This window comes from Mizuhopecten yessoensis, unplaced genomic scaffold, assembly GCF_002113885.1.
Source record: "Mizuhopecten yessoensis strain PY_sf001 unplaced genomic scaffold, ASM211388v2 scaffold1683, whole genome shotgun sequence".
Lineage (NCBI taxonomy): Eukaryota > Metazoa > Mollusca > Bivalvia > Pectinida > Pectinidae > Mizuhopecten > Mizuhopecten yessoensis.
In genome coordinates this window covers 2,305-16,323 of record NW_018404169.1, presented here as the reverse complement: position 1 = coordinate 16,323, position 14,019 = coordinate 2,305, and the positions used below count along the sequence as shown (strand labels likewise).

At 47.1% G+C, this 14,019-nt stretch overlaps 1 protein-coding gene across 1 annotated transcript in view; it reads left to right on the top strand.

Annotated features, from left to right (window-relative positions):
• Positions 1 to 12,041, top strand: part of LOC110466518 (dipeptidyl peptidase 2-like) — a 70,893-nt gene extending 58,852 nt beyond the window's left edge. Inside the window, exons 5-10 of the mRNA XM_021523059.1 lie at positions 744 to 831; positions 1,648 to 1,814; positions 3,304 to 3,364; positions 3,641 to 3,756; positions 8,354 to 8,510; positions 11,854 to 12,041. Of these exons, the coding sequence (XP_021378734.1) occupies positions 744 to 831; positions 1,648 to 1,814; positions 3,304 to 3,364; positions 3,641 to 3,756; positions 8,354 to 8,510; positions 11,854 to 12,026 (762 nt within the window). The 3' untranslated portion in view covers positions 12,027 to 12,041. The remainder of the gene's footprint in view (positions 1 to 743; positions 832 to 1,647; positions 1,815 to 3,303; positions 3,365 to 3,640; positions 3,757 to 8,353; positions 8,511 to 11,853) is intronic.
• Positions 12,042 to 14,019: the final 1,978 nt, after the last annotated feature.

Here is a 14,019-nt window from a genome sequence, read left to right as displayed (position 1 = left end):
CTGGGATGAAGGATTACCAAGTTAGTTCAAATGAATGACCTTGACCAACTTTCAAAGGTCAAAGGGGTCAAATGTCATAAAATCTTCAAACGACTTCTTCTCAATAACCAAAAGGCCCAGGGTACTGATATTGGGCCTGTAGCATGCTGGGATGAAGGGCTACCAAGTTTGTTTAAATGAATGACATTGACCCACTTTCAAGGTCACTGGGGTCAGATGTCTTAAAATCTTCAAACAACTTCTTCTCAATAACCAAAAGGCCCAGGGTACTGATATTGGGCCTGTAGCATGCTGGGATGAAGGACTATCAAGTTTGTTCAACTGAATGACCTTGACCAACTTTCAAGGTCACAGGGGTCAAATGTCGTAAAATCTTCAAGCGACTTCTTTTCAATAAGCAAAAGGGCCAGGGTACTGAAATTGGGCCTGTAGCATGCTGGGATGAAGGATTACCATGTTAGTTCAAATGAATGACCTTGATCCACTTTCAACCTAATGTCCTTGTTCGACAATCAAGGTCAGAGGCGTCATATGTTTAAATCTTTTAATAGGTTCTTATGAAATCTTAAGATTACAAGTGTTAGATTAATAACAGGTGAGCGATGCAGGCCCATTGGGCCTCTTGTTTAGATATACCAGTGAAAATTTTGATATACAGGTGACTCATTATACATCTGATGTAATGTAACTGGTATCGATTGTCCTCTTTCTTGCGAAGAATTCTAGGCAATTTCTTCCTGCAGGACTTTGCTGCTGTCAGTTCAAACTGTGTGGACAGAGTCCGGCAGGCTTTTATACAGATGGACAGTTTGGCTGCTCAGGGCACAACAGGTAAAGTTTTTATGTGAAAATTTATTGATAAAATTCCGAACACACATCACATGTACACACTCAATTCATGAACATCTTTTGTCACACACATCTGTGACCTTAAAGTCAAATCCCTTGCAAGGAGTATAGTGTCCAGTCTTATCTAGTACACCGTATAGTGTATAGTGTCCAGTCTTGTCTAGTACACCGTATAGTGTATAGTGTTCAGTCTTATCTAGTACACCGTATAGTGTATAGTGTCCAGTCTTATCTAGTACACCTTATAGTGTATAGTGTCCAGGCTTATCTAGTACACCGTATAGTGCATAGTGTCCAGTCTTGTCTAGTACACCGGATAGGGTATAGTGTTCAGTCTTATCTCGTACACCGTATAGTGTATATTGTCCAGTCTTATCTAGTACCCTGTATAGTGTATAGTGTCCAGTCTTATCTAGTAGGCCGTATAGAGTATATTGTCCAGGCTTATCTAGTACACCGTATAGAGTATAGTGTCCAGTCTTATCTATTACACCGTATAGTGTATAGTCTCCAGTCTTATCTAGTACACCGGATAGTGTATAGTGTCCAGTCTTATCTAGTACACCGTATAGTGTATATTTGACCCTTTCAGTATCAATACCGTTGTAATATTTTCGAGAATGGACAAAGGTTTTCACCCAACAGGTTTAATTGTCATAGCCAAAATCTTTCTGAAATAGAAGTCCACAACGAAACTATTAAAACTTGTTTGGAAAAAGGGTGTAGCATGCAACAACAGGGACAACAATCAAAGGTTTTGTGTAGATAGCTACTATGCTGATGTTTTCTGTCTTCCAGGACTTGCTCAGTTGTCTAAGACCTTTAATCTCTGTAGCCCATTAGCAAGCAACAAAGAATATCGCCACCTGCTTGGTTGGATTAGAAATGGATTTACAGTTCTTGCCATGATGGATTATCCGTACCAAACCGACTTTTTGGGAAATCTGCCTGCTTTCCCTGTCCAGGTTTGTATAGTCATCACCATTCATACTTCTCAGTTATTTTTGTTGGCTCTGTTGGACATTAAAATTGAATAATTGTTTCTTCTTAAAATATTGATTTTAACACAATCTGTGGAAATGTTCTTCAATATATTGTTTTATCAAAACAATTGATTTTTAGATGTGATGAAATGTAAGATGTAATTTAAGAAATGGATATTTAATATGATTGTCCATATTATCAGGAGTTGTGATGAACATGTTGTAGGTAGCGTGTGTGTCCATACTGTCAGAACTTGTGGTGAACATGTTGTAGGTAGCGTGTGGGTCCATACTGTCAGAACTTGTGGTGAACATGTTGTAGGTAGCGTTTGTGTCCATACTGTCAGAACTTGTGGTGAACATGTTGTAGGTGGCGTGTGTGTCCATACTGTCAGAACTTGTGGTGAACATGTTGTAGGTGGCGTGTGTGTCCATACTGTCAGAACTTGTGGTGAACATATTGTAGGTGGCGTGTGTGTCCATACTGTCAGAACTTGTGGTGAACATGTTGTAGGTGGCGTGTGTGTCCATACTGTCAGAACTTGTGGTGAACATGTTGTAGGTGGCGTGTGTGTCCATACTGTCAGAACTTGTGGTGAACATGTTGTAGGTGGCGTGTGTGTCCATACTGTCAGAACTTGTGGTGAACATGTTGTAGGTGGCGTGTGTGTCCATACTGTCAGAACTTGTGGTGAACATGTTGTAGGTGGCGTGTGTGTCCATACTGTCAGAACTTGTGGTGAACATGTTGTAGGTGGCGTGTGTGTCCATACTGTCAGAACTTGTGGTGAACATGTTGTAGGTGGCGTGTGTGTCCATACTGTCAGAACTTGTGGTGAACATGTTGTAGGTGGCGTGTGTGTCCATACTGTCAGAACTTGTGGTGAACATGTTGTAGGTGGCGTGTGTGTCCATACTGTCAGAACTTGTGGTGAACATGTTGTAGGTGGCGTGTGTGTCCATACTGTCAGAACTTGTGGTGAACATGTTGTAGGTGGCGTGTGTGTCCATACTGTCAGAACTTGTGGTGAACATGTTGTAGGTGGCGTGTGTGTCCATACTGTCAGAACTTGTGGTGAACATGTTGTAGGTGGCGTGTGTGTCCATACTGTCAGAACTTGTGGTGAACATGTTGTAGGTGGCGTGTGTGTCCATACTGTCAGAACTTGTGGTGAACATGTTGTAGATGGCGTGTGTGTCCATACTGTCAGAACTTGTGGTGAACATGTTGTAGATGGCGTGTGTGTCCATACTGTCAGAACTTGTGGTGAACATGTTGTAGATGGCGTGTGTGTCCATACTGTCAGAACTTGTGGTGAACATGTTGTAGATGGCGTGTGTGTCCATACTGTCACAACTTGTGGTGAACATGTTGTAGATGGCGGGTGTGTCCATACTGTCAGAACTAGTGAACATGTTGTAGGTGGCGTGTGTGTCCATACTGTCAGAACTTGTGGTGAACATGTTGTAGGTGGCGTGTGGGTACATCACTAACGGTACAGATGTCATCCTCGGGCTTGCAAAGGCTGCAGGTCAGTACTCCCCATCAGGAGACTTATTGCTGTAAAATAATTGGTCATACTTACCAAAATATTGTTAACTTGCCTAGCTTTGTGAATCGTTTTAATCCAATTGCTTAAATGCTGTAACAGTGAACCAACTTCTGGGACAATTCTGGTGCTGTCCTTTACTCAGGTGACTGTTAAGGCCCTTTGGGCGTCTTGGTTGCCTTGTACCTTTACACCCTGCATATCTTCATCAATAAAGAAATATGCATCATAATCATATTTCTTTCCTTTTTATCCAAGACATCCTGTACAATTCCATCCCAGTCAAGTGTCACGACATTTTCAAGGAGTATGTGGAGTGTGCTGATCCCTCAGGATGTGGTCAAGGTCCTGACAGTATAGCCTGGGACTACCAGGTAGGTGGGTGTTGTCTGACAGTACAGCCTAGGCCTACCAGGTAGGTGGGTGTGGTCTGACAGTACAGCCTGGGCCTACCAGGTAGTATAGGTGGGTGTGGCCCTGACAGTAAAACCTGGGACTAACAGGTAGGTAGGTGTGGCCCTGACAGTACAGCCTGGGACTAACAGGTAGGTAGGTGTGGCCCTGACAGTACAGCGGTAGGTGGGTGTGATCTGACAGTACATCCTGGGACTACCAGGTAGGTGGGTGTGGCCCTGACAGTACATCCTGGGACTACCAGGTAGGTGGGTGTGGCCCTGACAGTACAGCCTCCGACTACCAGGTAGGTGGGTGTGATCTGACAGTACATCCTGGGACTACCAGGTAGGTGGGTGTGATCTGACAGTACATCCTGGGACTACCAGGTAGGTGGGTGTGGCCCTGACAGTACAGCCTGGGACTACCAGGTAGGTGGGTGTGGCCCTGACAGTACAGCCTCCGACTACCAGGTAGGTGGGTGTGATCTGACAGTACATCCTGGGACTACCAGGTAGGTGGGTGTGATCTGACAGTACATCCTGGGACTACCAGGTAGGTAGGTGTGGCCCTGACAGTACAGCCTAGGACTACCAGGTAGGTGGGTGTGGCCCTGACAGTACAGCCTCCGACTACCAGGTAGGTGGGTGTGATCTGACAGTACATCCTGGGACTACCAGGTAGGTGGGTGTGATCTGACAGTACATCCTGGGACTACCAGGTAGGTAGGTGTGGCCCTGACAGTACAGCCTAGGACTACCAGGTAGGTGGGTGTGGCCCTGACAGTACAGCCTCGGACTACCAGGTAGGTGGGTGTGGCCCTGACCGTACAGCCTCCGACTACCAGGTAGGTGGGTGTGATCTGACAGTACATCCTGGGACTACCAGGTAGGTGGGTGTGGCCCTGACAGTACAGCCTCCGACTACCAGGTAGGTGGGTGTGATCTGACAGTACATCCTGGGACTACCAGGTAGGTGGGTGTGATCTGACAGTACATCCTGGGACTACCAGGTAGGTAGGTGTGGCCCTGACAGTACAGCCTAGGACTACCAGGTAGGTGGGTGTGGCCCTGACAGTACAGCCTCGGACTACCAGGTAGGTGGGTGTGGCCCTGACAGTACAGCCTCCGACTACCAGGTAGGTGGGTGTGATCTGACAGTACATCCTGGGACTACCAGGTAGGTGGGTGTGATCTGACAGTACATCCTGGGACTACCAGGTAGGTGGGTGTGGCCCTGACAGTACAGCCTAGGACTACCAGGTAGGTGGGTGTGGCCCTGACAGTACAGCCTCCGACTACCAGGTAGGTGGGTGTGGCCCTGACCGTACAGCCTCCGACTACCAGGTAGGTGGGTGTGATCTGACAGTACATCCTGGGACTACCAGGTAGGTGGGTGTGGCCCTGACAGTACAGCCTCCGACTACCAGGTAGGTGGGTGTGATCTGACAGTACATCCTGGGACTACCAGGTAGGTGGGTGTGATCTGACAGTACATCCTGGGACTACCAGGTAGGTAGGTGTGGCCCTGACAGTACATCCTGGGACTACCAGGTAGGTGGGTGTGGCCCTGACAGTACAGCCTCCGACTACCAGGTAGGTGGGTGTGATCTGACAGTACATCCTGGGACTACCAGGTAGGTGGGTGTGATCTGACAGTACATCCTGGGACTACCAGGTAGGTAGGTGTGGCCCTGACAGTACAGCCTAGGACTACCAGGTAGGTGGGTGTGGCCCTGACAGTACATCCTGGGACTACCAGGTAGGTAGGTGTGGCCCTGACAGTACATCCTGGGACTACCAGGTAGGTGGGTGTGGCCCTGACAGTACAGCCTCCGACTACCAGGTAGGTGGGTGTGATCTGACAGTACATCCTGGGACTACCAGGTAGGTGGGTGTGATCTGACAGTACATCCTGGGACTACCAGGTAGGTAGGTGTGGCCCTGACAGTACAGCCTAGGACTACCAGGTAGGTGGGTGTGGCCCTGACAGTACAGCCTCCGACTACCAGGTAGGTGGGTGTGATCTGACAGTACATCCTGGGACTACCAGGTAGGTGGGTGTGATCTGACAGTACATCCTGGGACTACCAGGTAGGTGGGTGTGATCTGACAGTACATCCTGGGACTACCAGGTAGGTGGGTGTGATCTGACAGTACATCCTGGGACTACCAGGTAGGTAGGTGTGGCCCTGACAGTACAGCCTAGGACTACCAGGTAGGTGGGTGTGGCCCTGACAGTACAGCCTGGGACTACCAGGTAGGTGGGTGTGGCCCTGACAGTACATCCTGGGACTACCAGGTAGGTGGGTGTGATCTGACAGTACAGCCTGGGACTAACAGGTAGGTAGGTGTGGCCCTGACAGTACATCCTGGGACTACCAGGTAGGTGGGTGTGATCTGACAGTACAGCCTGGGACTAACAGGTAGGTAGGTGTGGCCCTGACAGTACATCCTGGGACTACCAGGTAGGTGGGTGTGATCTGACAGTACAGCCTGGGACTAACAGGTAGGTAGGTGTTGACCTGACAGTACATCCTGGGACTACCAGGTAGGTGGGTGTGATCTGACAGTACATCCTGGGACTACCAGGTAGGTGGGTGTGATCTGACAGTACAGCCTGGGACTAACAGGTAGGTAGGTGTGGCCCTGACAGTACATCCTGGGACTACCAGGTAGGTGGGTGTGATCTGACAGTACAGCCTGGGACTAACAGGTAGGTGGGTGTGGCCCTGACAGTACATCCTGGGACTACCAGGTAGGTGGGTGTGATCTGACAGTACATCCTGGGACTACCAGGTAGGTGGGTGTGATCTGACAGTACATCCTGGGACTACCAGGTAGGTAGGTGTGGCCCTGACAGTACAGCCTAGGACTACCAGGTAGGTGGGTGTGGCCCTGACAGTACAGCCTGGGACTACCAGGTAGGTGGGTGTGGCCCTGACCGTACAGCCTCCGACTACCAGGTAGGTGGGTGTGATCTGACAGTACATCCTGGGACTACCAGGTAGGTGGGTGTGGCCCTGACAGTACAGCCTCCGACTACCAGGTAGGTGGGTGTGATCTGACAGTACATCCTGGGACTACCAGGTAGGTGGGTGTGATCTGACAGTACATCCTGGGACTACCAGGTAGGTAGGTGTGGCCCTGACAGTACAGCCTAGGACTACCAGGTAGGTGGGTGTGGCCCTGACAGTACAGCCTGGGACTACCAGGTAGGTGGGTGTGGCCCTGACCGTACAGCCTCCGACTACCAGGTAGGTGGGTGTGATCTGACAGTACATCCTGGGACTACCAGGTAGGTGGGTGTGGCCCTGACAGTACAGCCTCCGACTACCAGGTAGGTGGGTGTGATCTGACAGTACATCCTGGGACTACCAGGTAGGTGGGTGTGATCTGACAGTACATCCTGGGACTACCAGGTAGGTAGGTGTGGCCCTGACAGTACAGCCTAGGACTACCAGGTAGGTGGGTGTGGCCCTGACAGTACAGCCTCGGACTACCAGGTAGGTGGGTGTGGCCCTGACAGTACAGCCTCCGACTACCAGGTAGGTGGGTGTGATCTGACAGTACATCCTGGGACTACCAGGTAGGTGGGTGTGATCTGACAGTACATCCTGGGACTACCAGGTAGGTAGGTGTGGCCCTGACAGTACAGCCTAGGACTACCAGGTAGGTGGGTGTGGCCCTGACAGTACATCCTGGGACTACCAGGTAGGTAGGTGTGGCCCTGACAGTACATCCTGGGACTACCAGGTAGGTGGGTGTGGCCCTGACAGTACAGCCTCCGACTACCAGGTAGGTGGGTGTGATCTGACAGTACATCCTGGGACTACCAGGTAGGTGGGTGTGATCTGACAGTACATCCTGGGACTACCAGGTAGGTAGGTGTGGCCCTGACAGTACATCCTGGGACTACCAGGTAGGTGGGTGTGGCCCTGACAGTACAGCCTCCGACTACCAGGTAGGTGGGTGTGATCTGACAGTACATCCTGGGACTACCAGGTAGGTGGGTGTGATCTGACAGTACATCCTGGGACTACCAGGTAGGTAGGTGTGGCCCTGACAGTACAGCCTAGGACTACCAGGTAGGTGGGTGTGGCCCTGACAGTACAGCCTAGGACTACCAGGTAGGTGGGTGTGGCCCTGACAGTACAGCCTAGGACTACCAGGTAGGTGGGTGTGGCCCTGACAGTACAGCCTAGGACTACCAGGTAGGTGGGTGTGGCCCTGACAGTACAGCCTCCGACTACCAGGTAGGTGGGTGTGGCCCTGACCGTACAGCCTCCGACTACCAGGTAGGTGGGTGTGATCTGACAGTACAGCCTAGGACTACCAGGTAGGTGGGTGTGGCTCTGACAGTACAGCCTAGGACTACCAGGTAGGTGGGTGTGGCCCTGACCGTACAGCCTCCGACTACCAGGTAGGTGGGTGTGGCCCTGACCGTACAGCCTCCGACTACCAGGTTAGGTTAAGTTTGTAATGGGTTGCTAGGCAGAAGACAGTAAGAAATCTATTCTTTATACCATGTACAGTTTTGAGATTAATCTCATATTTAATCAGTGATGTTTTTTGACAGGCCTGTACAGAGGTTCATCTTAGTGCAGGAAGTAACAACATGACAGACATGTTTCCTGTCCTTCCCTTCACTTCACAGATCCGGACAGAGTACTGCCAGCAGCGATGGAATGTCACCCCTAGAGACGACTGGGCCACCACACAGTTCTGGGGCAGGGGTAGGTCTACCTTGTAATATGTATAACTACTACAAAACTGTTGGGTGAAGTACTCCCACTTACTTGTACAATTTGTAACTGTAGGGGTTGAGATAGGGGATCTCAATCCAGAAAAAAAATCTTAATTTGACAAACAATTGACAAACCTTGAATTTGACCATTTAAATATCTTCTCTCTCGGGTTGAGAACCCTGAGGAGTAGGACCAAATAGGGCCATTTAGAGATATTACGTTAATGGACCTTTTCTTTAAACTAAGAGATGGTCATCAACCATATATTTGGTTGGAAGCATTCCCAGGTGGTGGGATTTCAAGGGTGTATAAATGCAGGGGTTGGAGGATGAGGTAAGATTTTGCTGAAATAAGAACTTTTACAATATATAATAGCTAAACTTGAAGATTTAAATACACATATGCTACCTTAATTGGTTCTTCAGACTGGCCCAACCCTAGGATTTTATTTGTAATTTTAATTTTACTGAGCATATTTTGTCATGATTGCTTCAATATCCAGGTGAGCAATATAGGCCATGTATGCCTGTTGGTTGGTTGTGTAACCTGAGAGGTTAGACAGCCAAATAATCACTCAGAGGGTAAGAGATTTCTCTGTTACACCCTGAAGATAGGTGATGATTATAAATAATCACTCAGAGGTGATGATTATGCTCCCATCATTCCAATACTATGTTTGAAAACAACAGTTTTCAGCATTTGTGATCTGTAGCCGATCCTGACTTACACATGACATCTCGAGTTTGTGATCTGTAGTCGATCCTGACTTACACATTGCATCTCGCGTTTGTAATCTGTAGCCGATCCTGACTGACACATGACATCTCGAGTTTGTGATCTGTAGCCGATACTGACTTCCACATGACAGCTCGCGTTTGTGATCTGTAGCATATCCTGACTTACACATGGCATCTCCCATTTGTGATCTGTAGCCGACCCTGACTTACACATGGCATCTCCCATTTGTGATCTGTAGCCGACCCTGACTTACACATGACATCTCGCATTTGGGATCTGTAGCCGATCCTGACTTCCACATGACTTCTCGCGTTTGTGATCTGGAGCCGATCCTGACTTCCACATGACATCTGGCGTTTGTGATCTGTGTCCTATCCTGACTGACATGACATATCGCTTTTGTGATCTGTGTCCTGTCCTGACTGACACATGACATTTCGCTTTTGTGATCTGTATCCTGTCGTGACTGACACATGACATCTCGAGTTTGTGATCTGTAGCCCATCCTGACTTACACATTACATCCCGCATTTGTGTTCTGTAGCCGATCCTGACTTCCACTTGACATCTCGCGTTTTTGATCTGTAGCCTATGCTGACTTACACATGACATATCGCGTTTGTGATCTGTATCCTATCCTGACTTACTTGACATCTCGCTTTTGTGATCTGTAGCCGACCCTGACTTACACATGGCATCTCCCATTTGTGATCTGTAGCATATCCTGACTTACACTTGACATCTGGTGTTTGTGATCTGTAGCCTATCCTGACTTACATGACATCTCGCTTTTGTGATCTGTATCCTGTCCTGACTGACACATGACATTTCGCGTTTGTGATCTGTAGCATATCCTGACTTACACATGACATCTCGTGTTTGTGATCTGTAGCCTACCCTGACTTACACATGACATCTCGCGTTTAGAGCTGACTGTTACCTCACGTCTGATTGTTCCTGTGACATCAGTGTGTTGCTGTTTAGCCCACCATCATCCGATGGTCGGCTATTCAAATCACCATTTGTTCATGATTCGTATTCGTCCATCCTTCCATCAATCATTCTGTCTGTCTCTCCTTAAACAATTCTTGTTAGTGCTATTTTTAAGAAAGTGCTTGAGGGATCTTTCTCAAATTTCACATAAAGGTTCCCCATGGTCCCTCATTATGCGTATCGAAATTTTGTACTGATCAGAAAATCAAAATGGCTGAGTTGGGCCAACTTGAATTTTGATATTTGAGGTATGTTGGCGCCCTTTCTCAGAAAGTACTGAAGTGATCTTTCTCAAATTTCACTCGAAAGTTCCCCTTGGTCCCTTACTTTTGACGCATATCAAATGTTTGGACTAATTGCAAAACCTAGATGGCCGACATTAAATAATATTTACATTGCATGGCATTGTCACTATATAGCCTCTTTGAAAGCTGTGTCGTTGATGGGACTTTAATTACCATGCAGCACGAGACATACTTCTTAGCGTATTAATACAACACTGACCGGAACTACAATATCCAATGTAAATAAACATAACTGCTGCTGAAATATCGCTAGGCATTGTGAGATTTGACAATGTCATTGTAAATTTATGTGCAAAATAAAAAATAAAATAAAAAATACTTTTATTACAACAAAAACAAGACCAAGGTCTGCAACATCGTACAAAATGCACATCGGTTGAAATCACCAATGCCGGCAATGCAAACAATTTTAACGCTCATGCAATTTATCAAAAATATCGCCCGTTACACTGCACTGATCAACAGGGGCTCGTTACAAATGTCTGAAATACACATAGTTTATAGACCTACTGACACATATGTTACAGACCTACTGATATGAGTCACAGCACACATAAACATTTCAGACATTGTAATGAACCCCTGTGCTCCGTCGCAAGATCATTTATCAGTTTCACGCGTCTCGCAGCCACTGTTTCATCAGTTTAACGCGTCTCGCAGCCACTGTTTCCTCAGTTTCTGACGACATGTCAAATAACTAGGCTGTTATATAATCTACAGACTGTAGTCAGATTCCCATACAATCAACAAATAAATTCACGTCTGGATTCTTCACAAAATGAGCAAAGAGAAAAGTTTGAATTGATTTCCAAAAATAACTCCCTCGTGGAGGTCAAGGTCGGATTTACGGTGTTCACTGTATATATCCATGCGCTAAATTTGTTCCGGAGAAAAATCGCAACAATTTCAAATCTTACTTTCAGCTCTGAGTTCTATTGATAAACTTAAATCACCCTATAGACATATCATACGCAATTGTATTTATACTGAATTGTGGAATAACATTGAAGTGTTTGTTAAAATTTCAAAGTACTACTTTGTTTGCCAATCAGCACACGACAAACCCGCCGTTCAAACTATTGTGTGGACTGTCGATAAGGCGGGCATTTTTAATTTTAAATATAAATTATAAGTTAAAAAAGAACATAAGAGGCAGAGAAAACGTAAATATAAGAATTGAACTGTTTTTGTATGGTATTTATGATCTATTTGAATGACACAGCTTTGCATGCAAACAAATCATAATGCGCTATGCTTAATTGTCACTAAATAAATGACTTGATTATCACCTGCAGATTTGGACAGAGCCAGCAACATAGTGTTTTCTAATGGTGATCTGGACCCCTGGAGAGGAGGTGGGGTAAGTACAAAGTTATGTCCCCCTGGATGGAGGTGTGTTAAGTTAAGGGTTATGTCCCCTGGAGGAGTAATCGGGTCAGTAAAGATTTGTGTCCCCCTGGAGGAGTAATGGGGTAAGTAAAGAGTTATGTTTCCTTTGAGGGGTTTGGGGTAAGCAAAGAGTTATGTCCCCTGGAGGAGTAATGGGGTAAGTAAAGAGTTATGTCTCCCTTGAGGGGGGTTGGGGTAAGCAAAGAGTTATGTCTCCCTGAAGGAGTAATGGGGCAAGTAAAGAGTGTTGTTCCCATGGAGGGGAGGGGGGGTAACTAAAGAGGTACGTCCCCCTGTAGGGGAGGAGGGGTAAGTTAAGAGTTATGTCCCCTGGAAGAAAGGTGGGTAAATAAAGAGTTATGTCCCCCTGGATGGAGGTGGGGTAAGTAAAGAGTTGTATCCCCTGGAGGAGTAATGGGGTAAGTAAAGAGTTATGTCCCCCTGGATGGAGGTGGGGTAAGTAAAGAGTTATGTCCCCTTGAGGAGTAATGTGGTAAGTAAAGAGTTGTGTCCCCTGGGGGAGTAATGGGATAAGTAAAGAGTTATGTCCCCTTGAGGAGTAATGTGGTAAGTAAAGAGTTGTGTCCCCTGGGGGAGTAATGGGATAAGTAAAGAGTTATGTCCCCTTGAGGAGTAATGTGGTAAGTAAAGAGTTGTGTCCCCTGGGGGAGTAATGGGATAAGTAAAGAGTTATGTCCCCTTGAGGAGTAATGTGGTAAGTAAAGAGTTATGTCTTCCTTGAGGGGTTTGGGGTAAGCAAAGAGTTATGTCTCCCTGAACAAGTAATGGGGTTAGTAAAGAAGTTTGACCGTAATGGGGCAAGTAAAGAGTGTTGTTGCCCTGGAGGGGAGGGGGGTAAGTAAAGAGGTATGTCCACTGGAGGAGTAATAGGGGTAAGTTAAGAGATATGTCGCCTGGAAGAGAGGTGGGGAAAATAAAGAGTTATGTCCCTCATGATGGAGGTCGGGTAAGTAAACAGTTGTGTCCCCTGGAGGAGTAATGGGGTCAGTAAAGATTTGTGTCCCCCTGGAGGAGTAATGGGGTCAGTAAAGATTTGTGTCCCCCTGGAGGAGTAATGGGGTCAGTAAAGATTTATGTCCCCCTGGATGGAGGTGTGTTAAGTTAAGGGTTATGTCCCCTGGAGGAGTAATCGGGTCAGTAAAGATTTGTGTCCCCCTGGAGGAGTAATGGGGTCAGTAAAGATTTATGTCCCCCTGGATGGAGGTGGGGTAAGTAAAAAGTTATGTCCCCTGGAGGACTAATGGGGTAAGTAAAGCGTTGTGTCCCCTGGAGGAGTAATGGGGTCAGTAAAGATTTGTCCCCCTGGATGGAGGTGTTTTAAGTTAAGGGTTATGTCCCCTGGAAGGGAGGTTGGGTAAGAGTTATGTCTCCCTGAACAAGTAATGGGGTTAGTAAAGAAGTTTGACCGTAATGGGGCAAGTAAAGAGTGTTGTTGCCCTGGAGGGGAGGGGGGTAAGTAAAGAGGTATGTCCCCTGGAGGAGTAATAGGGGGAAGTTAAGAGTTATGTCCCCTGGAAGAAAGGGGGGTAAATAAAGAGTTATGTTCCTCATGATGGAGGTCGGGGAAGTAAAGAGTTGTGTCCCCTGGAAGAGTAATGGGTTAAGTAAGTTATGTCCCCCTGGAGGGGAGATGGGTAAGTAAAGAGTTATGTCCCCCTGGATGGAGGTGTTTTAAGTTAAGGGTTATGTCCCCTGGAAGAGAGTTTGGGTAAATAAATAAAGAGTTGTGTCCTGGGTAAGCAAAGAGTTATGTCTCCCTGAAGGAGAAATGGGGCAAGTAAAGAGTGTTGTTGCCCTGGAGGGGAGGGGGGTAAGTAAAGAGTTATGTCCCCTTGAGGAGTAATGTGGTAAGTAAAGAGTTATGTCTCCCTTGAGGGGTTTTGGGTAAGCAAAGAGTTATGTCTCCCTGAACAAGTAATGGGGTTAGTAAAGAAGTTTGACCTCCTGTAGGGGGGGGGTTGGGGGGTAAGAGTTACGTCCCCCTATAGGGGAGGAGGGGTAAGTAAAGAGTTATGTCCCCTGGAAGAGAGTTTGGGTAAATAAATAAAGAG